We start from the raw sequence: 21,913 nt of genomic DNA on the forward strand, positions 1-21,913 counted from the left end.
TCGAACATCTACATTTATGGTAAGTGTACGCAACTGTACTATGTTCTTCGTGTTTCACGGTTGCAGTCATTACATTTGGGTAGAATCCAAAAGCTATGGATGGGAGGATGGAACTAAACAGCATTAGGAGCGGCTATAAGGCCCTGTAGAACTGCAGTGGCAAAGCCTGCCCTGGATTTGGAGAAGAAAGGCAAATGATAATGCTTTGTGAAAGTATGAACAGAGCTCCAAGTAGCAGCTTCTAGAATGTCTTTGGTTGGAACCCCTCTGAGAAAAGCTGCTGAAGTAGAGACAGCCCTGGTGGAATGTGATCTGATCCCCTTGGGCACAGGTCTACCATGGTGCAAGTAGCAGAAACGAATGCAGTGGCTTATCCACTTAGAAATAGTCTGCTTTGATACAGCCTTCCCCACTGACCATGCAGCAAATGCTACCAGTAGTTGCTCAGACTTTCTTAGAGATATGGTCCTGTTTAAGTAGAATCTTAGTTGTCTGTGTACAGACAATGAATGCAGAATCCGCTCCCCCTTGTTCTGCGGATTTGGGTAAAATGTTTGCAGGTGGTCTGGATAAGAGCCACACTGGATACCACCTTAGGCATAAAAGAAGGATTGGTCCTGAGGGACACCGTGTCCGGGTAAAATATAATAAAAGGCTCCACTGCCATGAGAGCCTGTAGTTCTGAAACCCTTCTTGCTGAAGTGACTGCCAAGAGAAAAGCTGTTTTCCAAGATAGAAATTTTATATCCGCAGTAGCTGCTGGTTCAAAAGGAGGCAGGGTGAGTTTTTCCAGCACAAAATTGAGGTCCCATGCAGGAGTTGGTGATCTTCTGGGAGGCCATAAATTTTTGGCCCCACTAAAATACTGTTTAAGCAGAGGATGAGAAAAGAGGGAAGGGCTCTGTGTTGTAATGAGCCGAGATGGCAGAGGTATGGATTTTTATTGAAGAAAAAGATAGGCCCTTGTCAAGCATCTCAGTCAAATATTGTAAAATCTGAGGAATATTGGGCTTTGCTGTGTCTGTTCCTTGTGATTGGTTCCAAGCACAGAATCTCTTCTATTTATCAGCATAAGATTTTCTAGTACTAGGCCTTCTGGCTTCCAAAATGAAATCCATAACAGATTTACTGAGAGGTGTTGTTTGAATAATTAGTTGATCAGCCATGCTGCAAGATTCAGAGTTTGGAGCTGAGTGTGCAGAATTTGATAGTTCTGCTGAGACAGTAGATGAGGTATTTGAGGCAAGTACCATGGAGGAAGCTGAGACAGATTCCTTAGAAGTGGGTACCAGTGCTGGCAAGGCCAGTCCGGAGCAACTAGGACCATTTTTGGTTTTTCCTGTCTGACTTTTAGTAAGACCTTGGAGAGTAGAGGCAGAGGGAGAAAGGCATAGACTGATAGGTTTTTCCAGCTGAAGGATAGGGCATCCACTTTCCATGCTTTTTTGTGATGAGTTCTTGTGCAGAATTTGTCCAAACTGATAATTTTGGGGAGAGGTGAATAGATCTATGTCTGGGCTCCCCCATTTCTGTCTTAACATGCTGAAGATTTGTGGATCTAGTTTCCATTCGTACGGGTCCATAAGATTTCTGCTTAGGTCGTCTTCCAGAGTATTTTGTTTTCCTGGCAGGAATTGAGCTTGAAGATATATTTGGTAAGTCAAGGCTGTGCTCCACAAGGCCATGGCTAGTCTGCAAAGTGGGTAGGAATGTGTACCCCCCCTGCTTGTTTATGTACCACATAACTGTGGTGTTGTCCGTCTTTATCAGTAGTTGTCCTGGATGAAGTAAGTCCTTGAAGGCTGTCAGAGCATTCTGAACAGCTAGCATCTCTTTCTGGTTTATATGCAGCTGCATTTGGTCTGGGCTCCATTTGCTCTGAATGCATCTCCCTGCCAGGTGGGCTCCCCAAGCATAGTCTGATGAGTCTGTAGTTAGGGTTTGGGTGGCAGGGGGTAGAGTGAATGACAGTCCTTTGTTTTGGTGACATGTCTCTGCCCACCAAAGAAACTCCTGTTGTAGGCAGAGAATGAGAGGAATCAATGTTTCCAGACTGTGACAATGTTGACTCCATAAACTTTTTAGGTACCATTGAAGTTTCCTCATATGCAGTCTCGCATATGGAATTAGTAGAATGCAGGATGTCATGAACCCCAAAGCCTGCAGAATTTGTCTTGCAGATAACTGGGTTTTTGTTGCCATTTGTTTGAAGTATGTTGTCAGTTGCCTTTGTTTCACTGGCATGAGGTAAGCCATCTGGGCAGTTGTATTCAAGCTTGCACCCAGGAATGTAATTATTTGAGAGGGTACGAGCTGTGATTTCTTTTCATTTATGGTGTACCCTAGGCATGCTAGAAGCCTTTTTACAAACGCCAGATGTTGAAGAAGAGTGTCCTTGTCCTCTGCTTGAATGAGACAAGTCATCCAGATAAGGATAAATTTGAATGCTTTTGTCTGCAGAATGCAATTACTGGTGCCATGCACTTTGTAAAGACCCTGGGCGCAGTAGATAAGCCAGAGGGCAGTGCAGAGAATTGGTAATGCAAAAAACCTGTTTTGAAGCGGAGGTATCTTCTGCATGATTCCCTTATTGGGGTATACAGGTATGCCTCTTTTAAGTCTAGAGTTACTAACCAAGCATTCCTGCCTAGCATAGGCAGAAGCTATTGTAAAGTCAGCATTCTGAATTTTGGAATAGCCAGGAACGTGTTCAAAATCGCTAAGTCCAGTATTGGACGTCATGAATTGTCTTTTCTGGGTACCAGGAAAATTCTTGAATAAAAACTTTTTCCTTTTCTGGTACCGGCTGAATAGCCCCCATATCCATGAGTGACATGACTGGTTTCTGGGCCTCTGCCCACTGGTTTTGTGGCAGATCTGGCCATCCGTTTGTAATTGGCAAAGTATGGAAATGAAATCTGTACCCCTGGGATACTATGTTTAATACCCACTTGTCCTGGGTAATTAACTGCCAATTTTGAGCATGAAGTGCTAGTTTTTCCCCCCAAGGGGGCTGTCAAAAGATAAGTACTTGGTGATGGTAGAGGAAAGTCATCGAGACTGCTTACTGTAGGGTTGTGCTTTGTTTCCTCCAGATTTGGAGGTGGAGACACCCCACTGCTTTGACCTGTAAGAACCCTGTGATTGGTATCTGGAGCCTTTTGAGCACCTGGATTTGCCCTGAGTGGCTCTGTTGTTCACAGGAAAGGACCAATTTTTAGTAGGCCAGTGTCTACTAAACCTGGGTGGCTGCATTTGCAAGAAATCTTATACAGTTTGCACAGATTTAGCTTTGTCTTCCATTTTCTTTAAAACCTCTTCTGCCTTATTACTAAACAGAGTATCATGCTGCAAAGGGGCATCCAACAATTTACCTTTAACATGATCAGGCAGATTTTGCTCCTTGAGCCAGACATGCCTTCTAATCACAGATCCAGTAACTGCGGCCTTACAAGAGGCCTCCAAGGAATCAAAACCACATTGCAAAGTATGCTTGCCAACTTGTTCTGCTAAATGCAATAATTCATGTAAAACTCTATTTTCCACACAATCAGAAATCAACATCATTTTCTGATTCAGTAAACCTATAACATGCTGTTGATATTTAAGCATAGGAAACTGGCAGTTTAAAGCCCTGATTGCCAGGGTTGCAGAAGTATAAACCTTCTTACCCCATCTATCCAGCGCCCTGGAATCTTTATCAGAAGGGGTGGGATTCTTGGCTGTAGAGGCCTTTACATCCTTGGGACCCTGAGAAATAGTTTCGGGATCAGCAGCAGGATTTTTGAAAATAAATTTGTGGGAGTCAGGAACCCTGTAATATCTGTCTGGCTTACTAGGAGCCAGAGGCAGGGAATCAGGAGCCATGCTTGATTCCGAGAACACATCATCAACAATGTCTAATACAGGAGGTATTGCCAAAAGTCTATGCTGAGGAAGAAGAAGGAAATCCCTAAGCCTCTTTTTTGATTCAGAGAAGTCCTGACTCTCCCAGTGAAAATGTTCCCTTAAAGTATGCAAAGTCTCTCCAAAACAGTAATCCTCAGGAGGAGATGCAGATGGGATGGATTCCTCTGCATCAGAATCCTCATAGGGTGGAATAGAAAATTCCTGATCAGAAGAAATGGAAACCTGATCTGAAGATTCATAATCAGTGCCTTGCATAGGCCTCTTAGCAGGGGGTGGCTGGGAACCCCTGATCAAGGTAATTAAATCCTCAGCCATTTTTATCATCTGTTTTTAGGCACAGGGGTCTGAGCACGTGGCTCATGCATCGGTTTTTTGGACATAAAAGTTGTTTTTGACCTTGTTTTTGTTGCTGGCATTGGTTTAATATAAAAATGTTGAGGCCTGAAAGCACCCTCAGAAGCCGGTGCCTGCTCAGCGGCTCCGGACCCATCTAAGGGAGAGACATCCGCAGGTTCAATACTCTGAGAATCTCACATCATACCGGACTCCGAATGGGTCTTGGTAGAGGCCTGCGACTCAAAAGTAGTGGGTATCAGGGGCTGCAAAAGCGCCTCACTGAGTAGCGGTGACTGGCTTAGGAGAAGCTTTGTCGGTTTTGGACCTCGACGGTCTGTCTCTGTCTTTTTCTTTGCGTTTTTGTGAACTCCGGTAGTCGGATTGCTAACCGACAACATTTCAGGATAATTAAATCTTGAACCAAAATATTTACAAGCAGAAATATACTGACGCTTAATAGTGCGTTGTTTAAATCTAGCACAAAACCGACAGCAAGGCACGTTTTGATCTGGGTCTAGGCAAGGAATACAGTACAAATGAAAATCCTTATGAGGTATTTGCTTCCCACAAGTAATGCAATTATTAACTTTTATTGACATCGGTAAGAAGCAAGAAAAAGTTTCCCCATTGGGGTACTTAGCTTTAGTTTGAAGACTTTGGTTCTGAAACTCGAATACGAAAATTTCAGGAGTTGGCCAACCGGCACTTATGAACTGCTTCTGCTTCGGGCACCGCACGGCAAGAAAGACTGAATAAAATGGAGTCGGCTGCATGTTTTATACCCCTGACGAGCTGATGTCACCGACGCAGGACCCAAGACTTTGTTATTCAGGCCGACTGAGGGCAACCTGCCAGCAGATTACCCAAATGTAATGACTGCAACAGTGAAACATGAAGAACATCAGCACCAGGGGACAGTCACCCGGCTGGCGTCACAACCCCGTAAGCATGCCAGTCAAGAAAATGAATGCAAACATACAACATTAAGCTAAAGAAGCATTTCACAATAAAATAGAATATTTCAAGTCAGACTGTCATAGTCATGGCATCTCCAGTCAAAAACAGGCTCCAAGAAAATAACAGGCTCCAAGAAAATAACAGATGCTGGATCTTCTTTTTTCTTAATTAAATGAAGGTTCATCTTCTAATACAGAATAGCAAGGAATGGAAAGTCAGTCCAAAATAAAAGCAATAAGATGCAAGCTCTAATACAAGAGGAATATGCTGGTGTAAAACTGAAAAGGAAGATGCACAATTTCTCAATGCTTCACAGACACGGTCGTCAGTCTTCGGATTCGGCAAGGAAGAGCTCTCTTTTAAACACACTAGCCTGCACCACTCCCATGCAGGCGGTATGGAGAATTACCACTCATGTCCCCCAGGGCTGCCACATGGATGTGAATGTTTCACAGGGATGCACATCACTGAAGGTGTTTTGAGTACGAGTGCTGCCATGGCCCTAACAATATCAAACTACACTGCTAAATGGTGCTTTCTTGAACTTACTCAACCATCTCCCACTAATCAATGAACTATGAAAATCGAGTAACTGACATGAGGAACTTGAAGGCCATGGAGCAGTTCTGAGAGAGAGTGACAGAGAGAGAAGGAAACTGCTTAAAACTTGCTCACAAGTTTGTCTTAGCCATTACAGAAATAAAGGAAGTGGATCTTCTATATTTAATCATCAGCCACAAATGTATTCCAAGACCAACTTCACATGAGGAGGAAGAGTCATGTGCACTACAATGCTTAAAAACAAGTGACTGTCACTTGGGCCTCTAAAAGCAGGTGAAGGAGAAGCTTCCCTCTGTTCAACACCATGTTCATCTGAGAACAAGTATGATGTTAACTCTACAGGACATTTCAGAGGCTGCTAGCCTTAGGTTTGATCTAACCAAATTCTTTTTCCCTGTCTCTCTGACTACGGCCTTGAATCTAACCTCCAGTTGGTCTGTGCAGCAGAATGCTTCCACGGACATAACTTTCCCTGTAACAAGAGAAGCCTTAGGCTCCCTCACAATGATACTGTTGAGCTGCAGAGTTTAAGTTAAGGCAAATCCCAGGTAGCTCCTGTGGTGGCTTTGCTTTTGACTGGAAAACAAGGCAGTGCCTATGGAGAATTACAATTTTCCATGAACAAACTGGTGGAACTTTTTAACATCACATTAACAGGATATTTGAAATTGCCATGTGACCAGAAAGAATTGAGGATTCTGGGTGTGTATGCTCCTTTCTCTTGGTGCAGGACAGTAAGGGTCATGGGAGCAAGATGCTCTTGGCACAGGATCTCAAGATTGAGACAAAAATGGTAGATGTCCTTCTCTTCATTGTTGCAGTATTCTTCACTAAAGGGATTCCCTGCCAAGAGAAACCAGACACCTGGCCAGTATACCAATGCCTTAGGTTGTTATAGGGATGTCGTAGATCACACGTATGCTCCCCGCTCACGGTGTAGGGCACAAAAGGTGATGTACGGATGTCCATACCTCTGAACTAAACAGCCCCAGCAGGAACAATAGTCCAAGGAAAAACAGGAACATGTACATCCAGAAAGGAAAAAGGGGGGAGGAGGGAGCGAATACTGCAACAGTGCAAAGGACATTCTACTGTTATTGTAAGATTTTACACAACTGTACAATGTCCTTACATATCACTGTTGCAATATTCTTCACTAAAGGGAGAGCACAAAAACTCAAGAGGAAAGTTTGGAGGAGGAAAGCCTAGAATAACTCCCCAGAAAACCATGCAAGATAAGTTTGGCAAAACTAGCTCTTGATCTGGAAGCATCTAATTTGTAAAGTTTAGTACAAGTATGGACAGATACTCAAGTAACAACCTCAAGGATGGGATTGGTATCCAATCCCTTGAGAGAGGAAACAAAAAAACAGAGGAAGCCATAGCCCTGGAAGAATGAGACTTTACAGAGGCAGAAAAAAGAAGTTATGTTCTTACCATAACGTTCCTTGTGGAGTGTTCATCTCGCCTTTGTTCTTACACAAGGGTTCGGAGCCGATCCTCGGCTCCGAGTCGGCCGCATAGCAAAGCTCTGCATCTTAGAGAAGCTCGAGACCAGGTTATATCCCACAATCCTCCCTGCCATTACTCAGATCTAGTTTGCAAGCAAACCAGACCAACCATAAACCTGAGGTGCTAAGGCTACATACCGCCACAAAAATTCAGAGACACTATCTCACTGATAAATTAACTAAAGGGTAACGAAATATACCCCATGAGGCAAGAGGCAATATACCTGGAAGAGATAAAGGCATGTGGACCAGACTCTAGTCCCACTCATTCTTCCAAACACGTGAGGGAGGGAAGGGGGGAATGTAAGAACAAAGGCGAGATGAACACTCCACATGGAACGTTATGGTAAGAACATAACTTCTTTATGTGAGAGTGTTCAATCTCGCCGTTTGTTCTTACACACGGGTAGCGTCCCTAGCTCCGTCACCCTGAGTGACTCATGGAAGAACGTTCCTGAGCACAGTGGAACCAAAAGATGTCCTGTCTTTGGAGGCTTTGTCAACTCTATAATGAGCGATGAAAGTATGTGGTTTAGACCACGTGGCTGCTGCACAAATCGTGTCCAAAGGCAGGCGAGCTGCATGAGCCAAGGAAGTGGAAACGGATCTAGTAGAATGGCCCTTAGGTTTGGTGGGCAAGACCTGATTCGACTTAGAATACACAAAGGCTATACAATCAGTAAGCCATTTAGAAAGTGTACGTTTTGTAACTGCCATGCCCTTTTTATTGTCTGCAAATGCAACAAAATGTTGATCTGTTTTTCTGTAATCCTTAGTCCTGTCCAAATAAAATCTTAGCTGTCTGTGGACATCTAACTTGTGCAGCATATATTCCAACTTGCTGGTATGGTTTTTGAAGAAAGTAGGGAGTTCAATGGACTGATTAATATTTATGACAGAACATACCTTAGGAAGAAAGACGGGTTCATTCGTAAGGAAACTCTATCTGGGTGGAAAATTAAGTAAGGTGGTTTAACTGATAGTGCTTGCAGCTCTGACACTCTCCGAGCTGAAGTAACCGCTACAAGAAAAAGAGTCTTCCACGACAAAAACTTCAGGAGGCAAGAAGAGGCTGGTTCGAAGGGTGGCAACATTAGTTGCGACAATAACAAATTTAAATTCCATGGGAATAAAGGGTCTCTGACGGGCGGTCGAAGATGAAAGGAACCTTTCATAAAAGCCTTACAAAGCCTGTGGGACATAATAGATGAACCGTCCTCACCAACATGGAAGTTGGATATGGCCGCCAACTGTACTCTTAGTGTGGAAGTAGAGGCTCCTTCGTGGAAAAGGATGGATAGAAATTCTAGAACTTTATGTAAAGGAGCTACCAGGGGGTCCAAGTGTTGGCTAGATGCCCAGTACACAAAGCGTTTCCATTTACTCCTGTAGAGTTTTGTAGTGGAAGCCTTATGAGAGGCAACCAAAATGCGTTGAACTGCCGGAGAAAGTATATCAGACCTGGCTAGGTGGGGAAGTGGAGCAGCCAAGCTGCTAGTTTGAGGGATAGAAGAGACGGGTGAGGAACTCCCGACGAATGTGTCAGTAGATCTGGTACTGGGTCCAGGATCCACGGTTCCTCTGTTTGATGGGCTCGAAGAAAGGGGAACCATATCTGTCGAGGCCAGAATGGGGCTATGAGTATAATTGTCCTTTCCAGGTTCATGGCTTTCTGAAGAAATTTGGGAATCAAGGGGGTAGGTGGAAATGCATATAGGAGACCCGGGGGCCAATCGTGTATCAGTGCGTCCCTGGGGACATCCCCTGGAGGGGGTAGAAGGGCAAAATAGCTTCTGCATTTGGTATTCATCGGGGAGGCGAATAGATCGCAGCAAGGCTGGCCCCATCTGCGGAAAATTCTTTCCGCCACCTGTAGTTTGAGGGACCACTCGTGAGGTAACAGGATGGCTCTGCTCAACCTGTCCGCAATGATGTTGGATGACCCCGGGATGTGCGTTGCTATCAGAAAGCAACCCGTGGACTCTGCCCATTGCCAAATTCTCATGGCCTCTCTGCATAATGGGTAAGATCTGGTTTCCCCCTTGTTTGTTTATGTACCAGACTACAGACATGTTGTCTGTCTGAACTGCTACTGTTCCTAGAGGTAGGAGGGTTTGAAAGTGTTGCAACGCCAAGAACAACGCCCTCATTTCCAGAACATTTATGTGCAGGTTGTACTCCATGTTGGACCATTCCCCTTGGACTGTTCTTCCCTGAAAAAGTCCCCCCCACCCTATCAGGGAAGCGTCCGTGGTTATCATGGCCGTCGGATTCGGTAGAACAAATGGACGACCCATAGTGAGATCCTGACTGAACACCCACCATGAGAGGTCCCGCTTGCAAGAATCTGTTATCAGAATCTCGTGCGTTAGGGGTAACTGCTGGAACGACCACTGCGTGAACAGCAGCCATTGGAGGAGCCTCATGTGCAATCTCCCCATAGGAACTGCAATCAGGGATGCTGCCACGAGTCCCAAAACCTTCAACACCAGTTTGGCCGGGGCTTTCCTGCTTTGCAGTAGAAAAAGAACCTGTTCCTTGAGGGATGAAGCCCTTACTGGAGGGAGCTTTACCAGTGTTAAGCGCGTATCTAGGTCTGCTCCGATGAATGAAATATGCTGTGAGGGCAGTAAGGCAGATTTTTTGAAGTTTATGGAAATCCCTAGGTGGGAACGAAGATTGACTGCATAGTCTCTGGCTTGTATGAGGCGACGCTTGGTGGTGGCGGTGAGGAGCCAGTCATCTAGATAGGGAAACACCCGGAATCCTAGACATCTCAAGTGAGACGCTACCACTGCCATGCATTTGGTGAATACCCTGGGGGCTGTGGTGAGCCCAAAGGGCAGGGCTCGAAATTGAAAATGACTGGCTCCCAGCCGGAAGCGCAGATGATCTCTGGACGGTCTGGCCATCTTGATGTGGTAGTACGCGTCCTTGAGATCTATAGAGCACATCCAGTCGTCTTTCTGCAAAAATGGAAGGATCGATTAAAGCGTGACCATCCGGAACTTTTCCTTCTTCACGAAGGTATTGAGATTGCTGAGATCCAAAATGGGTCTCCAGTCCCCTGTCTTTTTTGGAACTAAAAAGAACCTTGAGTAAGTTCCGGATCCTTTTTGGTCCGCCGGGACTGGCTGAATGACTCTTTTTTTGAGCAGCTTTGAAATTTCTATTGCTGCTGGGCCTCGCAGGCGGGGTGGCACATCTGGAAACCTTCTTTGTTGGGGTGGAGTTGACATAAAGGGGATTTTGTATCCTCTGGTTACAATGCTTTTTACCCAGGATATAAAGCCAAGCGGCCCCCGACTGCCTCCAGAGCAGGACAGTCGGGCCCCCATTCAGGAGTGCTGGAAAGGCTTACCAGGGATAGGATCCCTGTCGCCTTGGTTCTGCGGACCCCCTCTGCCGCCGGGGCGACGTCTTCCATGTCTGCCCCCCCCTGCCTCTGGGGGGGGTCACTCTGTGTGGCCTGGAAAGATCCCTGAGTTTTACGGAACCACATTTTTCCGCCTCGTTGCCCTTTGGGGTACGGTCTAGATGGAACGGAAAAACGGACTCCGACAGCAGACAGAGTCTTTCCTTCTTGCTCACACCGAGTTAGTGTCTCTTTCACTTTGGGCCCAAAAAGAGTGGCACCATCAAAGGGGCGTTGGCGAAGGAAGACTTGAAGGCTTCCGCAAATGAGCACAGCCGCATCTAGGATTGTCTTCGTAGAGCAATCGCTGAAGCTGCGGCTCTACTCGACCCTTCAGCCGCATACGAGATGAGCCTCATGGACGAGTTCACTATGGAGGTAAGGGTGTTAAGCTGTGCTGTTACCTTATCTGAAACAGCAGCATCTGTGTTACCCTGGAGGGTATCTCTCAGCTCCTTGATGAGATCCCTCTGTAGACGTGTAAAATGTGTCAAATAGTTTAGCGAACGCATGGAAAAAGTCGCTGAACTAAAAACGCTTCCGTATCTGTCCATAGTCCTAGAATCCTTATTAGGAGGATGAACAGAAGAGGAAGACTCAGACATCTCCTTTTTAGTGGCTGCAGCCACCACCATAGCATCAACCGGAACTCCTTTGGTGAGATAAGTCTTGTCCTGGGGAGCGGTAATAAATTTGCTTGGTTTTCGAGGGACCGGTTCCACTGTGTCCGGTGTCTCCCACGCCCTTCGAGCAATCAAATCCATTAATTCATCGAAGGGCGGAGTAACCCAGGAGGTAGAAGGTTGAGCACCAAAAGCCTTCAGCAACACCGACTCGTCCTCAGTGGGGGCTAGGGACGGCCAATCACCCCTCTGTTTTAAAATCTCCAAGATGTCCGCAAATGAGACATCCTCGGAGGGGGATTTTGGGGACCCCTCTGACTCATCCAAGTCAGTGTCAGAAGTTAGAGATTCCTGCGGGGAATCTATGTGCCTCCTCTTGCACAATCTTTTCCTCGGAATCTCATCGGAGGGGGATTCCGGTGAGGCCTCCGAGGAACAGGGGGCACCCTCTGGGGGTGGCTGAGACAATGGTGCTCCACGCTCTGGATGTGTCGTGGGAACAGAAACAGAGAGCAGCTCCTTAGGGGGGGGGAGAAGACGCCTCCGATGAAGTGGTTGTCTGTGTAGACAAAACCTTCCTCATAAGGTCAAAAACCCCTGAACCTCGGGTCGAGGACTCCCCCGGTTCCGAAGAACATGGGAGAATCTCAGACACGGGGCCCATGGGTCTCGACCCCGAGGACGGAGCCGAGCCAATCTGTGCCGAGGCCCCGAGAGGGAGAGTCGGCACCGAAAGGTCGGTATGACTCTCGGTCCCGGAACCAAGGAGAGATCGTCGACTCCGCGACTCACCTATAGGTTCCGAAGGAGTCGAGGTCAATGGTGTCGATCGTGCAATGGACGGTTTCGGCACCGAGGGTTCCACTATCATCGGCTCATCCTCTTCCGGCTCCGAAGACTGGATGGATCTCGAAGGAGGACCTGTTGGAGATAAAGGGAGGCCTTCTAGTTTCGACACCAATTGGGAGAAAACTGCAATCAACTTGGAAAGGGCCGTGTTTTCCATAAGTTTCTGCACGACACGATCCACATCAGTATCGGATAACGGTCTGGAAGATCGGGTCGAAGGGGCCGAAGATGGCACCGACCGAAGAATGGAAGGTGGCGGTAGCTCCGACACCGGTTCCAAGACCTGGGGCTCAGTGAAAGATAAACGTTCGACGCTCGGCCCCGAAGTCTGTGGAACCGGCGAACGAACTTTAGAAGATGAACTCGGAGCCGATGACATGGGCTCCGACATCTTCGACCCCTTCGAGGACTTAGAAGCCTGGTCAGACTTGTCCAAAGCCTCCTGGAAAGCAGGCTTAAGAAGTCCCCTGTCTATAAGTTTCCTGCGTCTATCTGTCATGACCCTCCCACTGAAGGAATGGCATATAGAGCAATCCTCTTGCAAGTGGAGAGGGCCAAGACAGTAGACGCAGGAAGTGTGGTGGTCAGTGATGGACATTTTCTGCCCACACTGACACCTTTTAAAACCAGACTTGGCTTTTTCAGACATAATCAGCAATTACTCTTTACTGTAAAAAAAAAAAAAAAAAAAAAAAGAAAATTTAAACACTAGCTATAATTAAGAGAGAAAAAATATAGCTATAAGTTATAGAAAGTAGGCCCCAAAGGGAAACCTATAAAAAAACAACGACAGAACTAACTACACTACACACACACACACACACACACTATATAAGATCAAAAACTAAATCCTGAATAACTATAAGAACTTTTAAACAAAACAATAACTATCTTATCTGCAATAACAAGTTTTCTCTGGTCCGAGCTCTCATATCGATGTGATCCGTTGCAGCGGCAAACTAGATCTGAGTAATGGCAGGGAGGATTGTGGGATATAACCTGGTCTCGAGCTTCTCTAAGATGCAGAGCTTGGCTATGCGGCCGACTCGGAGCCGAGGATCGGCTCCGAACCCGTGTGTAAGAACAAACGGCGAGATTGAACACTCTCACATGGCTTTTTCCATGAGAAGAACAAAAATAAATGGCCTGTTTATAAACAGCCAAACTAAGATATCTAGGGTGGAAAAAAAAGTTGCTCAGTCTTGTAAATGGCCTTAGTCTTGCCAAATAATACCTGAGGCTGTCTATGTAAATTCAAGGTCTGAAGACCCTTCTCACTGGCAGACTGCAGAGTAGGGGGAAAGGTTGACAAATGAATAGATTAAGAGACAACTCATTAACCCCCTTGGGCAGAAAAGGATTAGTACAAAGAGACACCCTGTCCCTATGAAAATTCAAAAAGGAAGAACAGCCATAAGGGCCTGAAGCTCAGGTAATCTTATAGCTGAAGTAAGGGTCAAATGAAGGACAGTCTTCCAAGAACAATGCTGCAAGGAAGCTGAAGTTGCATGCTCAAAAGGAGCCTTAGTCAACTTCTCAAGAATAAAATTAAGATTCCCAGGAAGGAGGAATAGGCTTCCTGGGAGGCCTAATATGAAGGATGCCTTTTAGAAATTGTTTGACTTCAAACTAGAGATCAAAAGAGTAGTCAGAGGCAGATGAAATAGCTGAAAGGTGAGCTTTAACAGAAGAGTAAGCCAGCTTAGCATGGAACAATTCAAATGAATAAAAAAAAGGACCAGAGAAAGATCCACAGAAAATGGATCCTGGTTATGAGCAAGGCACCAGACAGAAAATCTCTTTCATTTGGATAAAATAAGATTTCCTGGTAGTGGGTTTTCTGTCCTCCTGCAGAACCCGGAGCACATCCTCTAAAAAAAGGTGCCTAAAAGGGATCAAAACACTAACATCCACAGTGTCAGCTAAAAAGTGAGGGTGGATGAGAGGTCCCTTGTCTTGTGTGAGTAGGTCCACCCAGTGAGGTAACTTGTGGTGATTGCCCTTGGCTAGATGCAGAAGAAGAGGGGACCAATGTTGTCTTGACCAAAAAGAAGTTACCAGCAAGAGTTTGGGACAGTCGTGTTCTATCTTGAACAGAACCATCAGAATGAGAGATAAGGGGGTAAAGGCATAAAGAAACATCCCCTTCCAAGAGAAACAGAGGGCATCCACCTGGTGCAAAAGAGAGGAAAATGCCAGTTCAGAGGGGAGACAAAAACATCTACCAGAGGAGTACCCCCACAAGTGGACAATATCCAAAAATGCATCTCTGGACACATCCACATATGAGGTCTGCTCAAAGAGTCTGCCACTACATTCTGTTTTTAGGGAATATAAACTGCCTGAAGAAGACCTGATACTGGACAGCTAGATACCTGAATAACCAGTTTGCACCGGAGTTAAGACTGTGTTCCCCCTTACTTGTTTATGTACGACATTACTGTGGTACTATCTGTAAAGCTCTTGAGAGGACCTGGGAGAAACAGAGAATGGAAGGCCTGAAAAGCAAGAGTGCTCTCATTTCCTTGAGATTAATATAGTCTGCCCTCTGTTGAATTGACCAAAGGCCCTGGACCTTCAGAGGGTGGGCCGAAGCTCACCACTCCACGTTTGAGGCATCTGAAACCAGTTCCTAAGAGGAGAGTGGTGGCTGAAAAGGAAGCTCTGGTTTGAGAGACAGCTGGTGGATCCACCACAGAAGCTCTAGCTTGAGGCACGGAAGAGGAGAAACTAAAAAAATCCAGAGGATAAGAAAGCTGAAGCCAAACTGACTTCAGGAACCACTGAAGCTTCCTCATATGCAGTCTGGCTAGAGAAAGCATAGAGATAGTGGAGCCTTGTAACCCAGGGCCATGAGATACTCCCTGGCTGAGCAGCAGAGATGCCAGCATAAGAATGGTCTGGAGCCTGTAGCCTAGTAAAAACATGATCCTGAGAAGGAGTGAGGAAGGACGTTTAGAAATTCACAGTAAATCCCAGATTGTGCAGAAGGCAAATAATATAATGAAGGTGCTGGAACAGGGTCCCCGGAGAGGAAGCCTGAATGAGCAGGTAGCCCAGAAAGGGAAAAATCTGAATCCCCCTCATTCTGCCAATGGCAATCACAAGAGCAAGGTATTTGGTGAAGACCCTTGGGGCAGCAGAAAATACAAAGGGCAAAGCAGAGAACTGAAAATGCAAAGAAGAAACAGAAATGTAAAAACTTCCTGAAAAGGGAATTGATAGGGATGTGAGGATAGGTATCTAAGTTCCAAAGTTGCTAGGAAAGCCTGAGGAAGAAGAGAGGAAACAGGGTCTGGAAAGAACTTTCAAAAGGATGAAATTTCAGAAAGGTGTTGAGCTGTGAAAGAACCAGGATAGGTCTCCAGGTGCCTTCTTTCCTGGAAACCAAAAACATTCTGGTACAGAACCCCTTCCCCCTTTGAAGAGCAGATACTGTTTGGATAGTATCCTGAGACAACAGACTCTCGAGCACATTAAGAAAAAAAAGGCAGTTGTTTCTGAGGAAGTTGAGGAATGCCCAGAAAAGGAGAAAGGGATTTCCACACCATAAAATACCCCTGACAAATGACGGACAGAACCCAAGATTCCTGAGTGAGCCACAACCAATTGTGAAGGGACAGGGAAAGATGAAGAGATAAAGGAACCTGACTTAGAAGGGAGGGAAAAGACAATCAGACAGAACCTGGCTTGTCTAGAAAAGGAGGCTTCTGAGTAGTAGAAGTCTGAGTAGACTTAGCAGGAGGAGCCCTCTTAGAACCAGTTTTACTCTTGGAAGGAAAGCAAGACTGTCTACGGACAAAGGCAGGTTTGGATGGACAATTCCTATGAAATTTAGGAACAGGAGAAACAAAAATGTGTTTAAATTCCTGCATGGCATTACCCTTCTCATGAACAGACTTAAAAAGCTTAGCAGCTACATAATTGAAGAGGTTTTTATTAACAAGAGGAGTATCCATTAATTTAGCTTTAATATTATTACGCAAGGGCTGAAGGTGAAGCCAGGAATAGCACCTCAAGACAAAGGCAGCATCTCTAGAAGAAGCATCTGCTGCATCATAATTGTACTTAATGGAATAGAGGACTAATTGAGAAGAAGACTCCAACAAAGAAAGGACCAAAGCTTCCCTTCAGACTCTGGAAGATCTGAAACAACCTGAAAAGCCTGAGAAATAAGACCTAAAACATACCTGGTCTTATGGGTGTGGTAACTCACAGCCCGGAAGGTCAGAGTAGCAGCAGTCTACACCTTTCTGCCCAGTCTCTCCATAGCTCTGCTGTCCTTGTCAGAAGGAAACAGTTTAGTACAAGGCAAAAGCTTGAAGACTCATCAGAAGAAACAGAAATAACAGAGGGGTCAGCCCGGGGACCCCTTTAAAGAAATGTACAATCATCAGGCACCTTATAAAATGTATTAGGCTTCTTAGGAGGAGTTGGTTGTGACTCAGGAGCCTGAGAAGCTGTGTCCAATAAGGCAGCAAGAACAAGAGGAACAGCAGAGGGCTTAGAAGACTCCATTTGAAGGAGTTCATACCTCTTCTGAATATCAGAAACCTGGGTTCAACCCCACTTAAACACCATCATACAGGAAACAGTATCCCCAAAGAAAATCTCCTCAAAGGGAAAATCTGGACTAAAACAGTTCTCTTCTTCAGAACCATAATTCAAAGAAAGGGAATCTGGGAGGAATAAGCAAAAGATTCTTCATCCGAATCCACTTCCTCATCCGAAGAATCCTGCTCCGTAGGCCTCTTAAGGGCAGTAGAAGACCGGGGGGGGGGGGGGGGGCAGAAACAGAGACTCTGTGGGGGGGCTTCAAAGCCTTAAGAGCATCAAACAAACCCTGTGTGAAATCCTGCAATTCATACTGAGAATCCTTAGGAGCAGGAGAAATGTGCTTAGCCTTCTGTTTACTCTTCAAAGGGATGTCAGCCCTAAACATCTTAAGAGGTTCAGACCGACACAATCAGCATAGTGGAAATCTCCTCCCTAACAAGAATCTGCTGATCACCCCTAGGCCCTTCAGATATATTCAGCAGCAGTTCCCCAAAACATCTGAAACTGATGTCTGAACAGCCTCCGGGGATGTGTGATAAGCCAGTTCCATGCCAGCCTCCAAAGCAGCTGTGGCAGATTTAACATGCTGGTTCTCTAGGGAAAACAGATGAAGAGGAGAGATGACTACACAGAGTTTTAGGGACAAATGCCTGAAAAATATGACAAGATGTATGGTCACAAGAAGCACCTAAGCAAATTAAAACACTATTCATGACAGTCCTTATGGGGAATATGTCGCCTACATTGGCATTTCCCCCTTTCTGGATGACATCTAGTTCAACAAAAATGAGATACAAAATACCCCAACAGGGCACTTATCTGAAAGCAGCTTGTCAACCAGCAGACGAAAGAGCATTCAGACAGACGATCAAAAATGACATTTGGCCTGGTGGCACAGAAATTCTGAGGTATGGATGTCTATACATCACCTTTATGCCCTATGCTGTGAGCAAGGATCATGCATGTGACATATAAAGTCCCTATAACAACCTAAGGCTTTGGTATACTGTCCAGAAATCGGGCTGCCTTTGACAGGGGATCCATTTAGTGAAGAATACTGCAACAGTAAATATGGAAGGACATCTAACATTCCACTACTATTCAAATGAATATTCACTCCTGCTAATCATAACTTTAGTCTTGTTTAGTTTCTCACTCTCTCCCTATGGACAAAAGACCTTTTTTGTCTGACGCTACCACCTCACCTTTTTTTTTTTTAATCTGCGTGACTGCTCTGTTTATGCAATTACCAATCAAAACAGTTTCATTTTCCAACTAAAAGTTCTAAACATGCAGACTTTCAGAAAAATAATTCTCTGCAAATCGTCATAACAAAACACACATTTTGTAAACAATGAATATGACAAGGACAAAAGAAATAAACAGGTTTTAATTGGTGCACTACCAATTTTCTTACCCGAGCACGTTCCAGGCTTTTTCTCTGTTCATGAAATGCAGCTGGGCTTTTCAATGCTAAAAAAAAAAACAGAAAATTACAATTAGAGCAATCCAAGAATCACTACTCATTTGATACAATCAATGCTTTTCGGCTGTGTTATTCATTTGCCTTATCAATTTAACTAAAGAAATAAACTAGCCCTTAGATGCCTTTCAGCCAAAATCCAGGTGTACAAGGGCCAAGGTACACACAACAGATATGAACAGTTTAAACTAAACAATCAATTTTTTTTTTCTTTTTCCATCAAACAGCATTATTCATCCACTTCTGTGTGGTGTGTGAAATTTCAAATTGCAAAGGTTACTGATGTGCAACGCAAACTTACACTAACAGTTGACGTTCGAATACATCACTGCTGTAATTGACTAAGCTATATGGAAAGTACTGCCAAGGACTAAACGACTGGCCAGCTTCCAAAGCTTGAGGGCACCTTCCATGTGCCCTAGGCTCTGAAGAGCTTAAGGACAGTAATATAAAGTCCGTGGTTATGGCGCCAAAATCTCAGAGCTGTCTTGCCTTAGAAGAAGGGAGGCTAGAGCTCTGCAAATAAGTATGTGCCAGATGAAGAAAAGAATGACAGAAAACCCACACCCTATCATAAAAAAAACAGCAAAAAAGTATAGTTGTGTACACTTATAAATGTAGATGTTTGAGTGTACTACTCACTGTTGCGGTCATTAAATTTGGGTTATGCAGGTAGCACTCAGTCGGCCTGATTATTAGTCTTGGGTCCTGCGTCGGTTGCTGTCTCATCTTCCATGACATCAGGTAGCCAGGGGTATAAAGCATGCAGCCGACGCCATTACATCAGTTTTTCTTGCCCCAGATGTCAGGTGCCCCCATAGTGGGAAGCAATTGTATACAAGGTTACACCTCCAACAAAAAGCAAATACACCAGAAAGCTTAAATACAGTGAACAAGAAGCGAGGTATAGTCAATAGAAGTCAGGGGGCTGGAGGGAGGGTAACCAAGACTGCAACAGTGAATACACTCGAACATCTACATTTATGGTAAGTGTACACAACTGTATTATGTTCTTCATGTTTCACTGTTGCAGTCATTACATTTGGGTAGATTCCCAAAGCTAAGGAAGGGAGGAGGCAATTGGGAGAGCATTAGGACCAGCTATTAGGCCCTGCAAGACTGCAGTGGCAAAACCAGCTCTGGATTTAGAAAAAAATGGCAAGTGGTAATGCTTGGTGAAGACAGAACTCCAGGCAGCAGCTTCCAGGATGTCCCTGGTAGGAACACCTCTGAGAAAGGCTATAGAAGTAGATACAGCCCTGGTGGAATGGGATCTTATCCCCTGTTGGGTAGGTTTTCCATGGTGCTTAGAGCAGAACTGAATGCAATGGCCTATCCACTTAGAAATGGTTTGCTTTGAAATGGCCTTCCCCTCTGCCCCTGCAGCAAAGGCAATTAGCAGCTGTTCAGATTTCCTGAGAAGCTTAGTCCTGTCCAAATAACATCTAAGTTTTCTGTGCACGTCCAAGGAGTACAGTATTCGTTCTCCTTTGTTCTGTGGATTAGAAAAGAAGGTTGGCAAATGAATGGACTGATTAAGGGCCACACTGGATACCACCCTGGGCATAAAGGAATGGTTGCTCCTCCGCATGAAAGATGATGAAGGGCTCCACTGCCATGAGGGCCTGTAATTCTGACACCCTTCTTGCTGAAGTGATGGCTAGAAGGAAGGCTGTTTCCCATGAAAGGAATTTCAACTCTGCAGTTGCAGCTGGCTCAAAAGGAGGTAGTGAGCTTTTCCAATACAAAGTTAAGGTCCCATGCTGGAGTAGGGGCTCTCCTGTGTGGTCTTAAATTTTTGGCCCCTCTGAGGAATTGTTTCAGCAGGGGGTGAGAGAAGAGGGGTGGCTCAGTATCATAATGAGCTGAAATGGCTGAGGCATGAATTTTAATAGAAGAGAAGGAAAGGACCTTGTGAAGCATCTCTGTTACGTATTGAAGAGTATGCAGTAAACAGGGCACTGTTGTGCCCATCCACTGAGTTTGGTTCCAGGAACAGAATCTTTTCCACTTTTCAGCATAGGATTTTCTAGTACTAGGCCTCCTTGCCTCCAGGATGACATCCAGCACTTGCTTGCTGAGGGATGGTATGGGAGAATTCAGGTAATTAGCCAGGCTGCCAGGTTCAGGGTTTGAAGCTGGGGTTGCAGAATCTGGCCCTCCTGCTGGTACAACAGGGAAGGGGTCTGAGGCAGGTGCCATGGTTCCAGCAGTGATATACTGCGCAAGAGGGGGTACAAGAGTTGGCGTGGCCAGTCTGGTGCAATGAGTATTTGGCTTTTAATAGTGCTCACCCTTACCATCAGAAAAAAGGTATTGTTAAGGGACAATATGTGAGGGGTAGCCGTATGACATCAAGGGAGAGTGATTTTGAGGTTGAATGTAAGATTTTGCACAATATGTTTATGGATCGAGGCTACCCTAAAGATCTTATTGAGCCTATAGAAAGAGAAGTTAGGGAAGGTAGATATGACAAATTTAAACCCATTTTGGGTTCAAATTTTGTCTTGAATGAGATGAAATCTACAAAGCTTAACAGTGAGGGTACAGGCAATTTTGTAGTTGATTATAATGGTAGTGCACATAGAATTAGGAAGATTTTGGAGGAAGAATGGTGTAGGTTTGGTCAGATTTCGGATTTGAAATGTATCTTTGAAGAACCTTTGAAATGTACATATAGAAGGGGCAAAAGCTTAAAGACTATTCTGGAAGGTAAATATGGTATGACAAAAGTTAAGGAAGGGAAACTAGGAACCTTTAAATGTGGAAGGTGTTCCCAATGCCCATTTATTTGTACTAAGCAAACAATTTTTTTAGAGAGCAGGGACAGACTTGATCGATCCAGAGCAAATATTTTGCGAACTGTCACACCTCTGGGATAGTTTATTTAGGTTTGTGTGATCATTGTGATGCATTTTATATAGGGAAATCGGAAAGAAAGCTAAAAAATAGAATTTATGAGCATTACTATGAGATAAAAACAAAATGTACTAATAATGCTTTATACCGACATAAATTAATTTGCCAGGAAGCTAAATTTAGCTTCTTTGTGTTGGAAGTAGTGGAAAAGGATGTAAGAGGTGGGCTATGGGAAACTTCGATTGAGTATAAAGAGCTGTTGTGGCAGCTTTCCTTGGAGGCGAACAAACCTCCAGGTCTAAATGATGCCATCTCTTTAGCACCTGTACTCAAGCTGAGATCAGCTAAGCTTTAAGTGTTTTCATTTTATGTTTTTTATTTATTATTTTTTTCTATATTTATCTTATTTTAAATGTGTATTAAAATCAGTTTACATTAAAGTGTTGGTAGTATAGGATACCACAAGCTGTAATGCTTTTGCTGGTTGTATTAAATAATTTAGTTTGTTTTATTAGATTAAGTTATTATAAAGTTTTTATTAAATTTTGATAATATTAATTTATTAATCCATTAATGTATCAGGTCAGTGTGGGGGGAATCCATTACAATATATTTTAATGTATGTGTTGTATGCATTATGTCTTACCCCTTTAAATGTTTTAAGTATCTTGTTCCCTTTAATTAACTAATTGTTTAATTATTTTGATGAATATATAAGGAGTGGTTTTTGTGTAGGTATGCATTTGTCTCCATCTGATGAAGTGGTTTAAACGAAAATGCAGTGCTGGTGAAATCGCGTTAGTGGACTGTATAGTCAAACTTATTGTTTCTGCGTTTTATTGGACTGAAGAGT

The 21,913-nt window shown here is 44.5% G+C and overlaps 1 protein-coding gene across 2 annotated transcripts in view; it reads right to left on the reverse strand.

The window, feature by feature from the left end:
• MRTFA (myocardin related transcription factor A) overlaps positions 1-21,913 on the reverse strand; it is a 2,407,897-nt gene that overhangs the window by 1,211,185 nt on the left and 1,174,799 nt on the right. For both annotated transcript variants that reach the window (XM_044075412.1, XM_044075419.1), the window contains one exon: positions 18,136-18,191. In XM_044075412.1, the coding sequence (XP_043931347.1) occupies positions 18,136-18,191 (56 nt within the window). The remainder of the gene's footprint in view (positions 1-18,135; positions 18,192-21,913) is intronic.

The sequence above is a fragment of the Protopterus annectens genome, chromosome 1.part1, assembly GCF_019279795.1.
Source record: "Protopterus annectens isolate FY-2018-M chromosome 1.part1, PAN1.0, whole genome shotgun sequence".
In the NCBI taxonomy this organism is placed as follows: Eukaryota; Metazoa; Chordata; order Ceratodontiformes; family Protopteridae; genus Protopterus; species Protopterus annectens.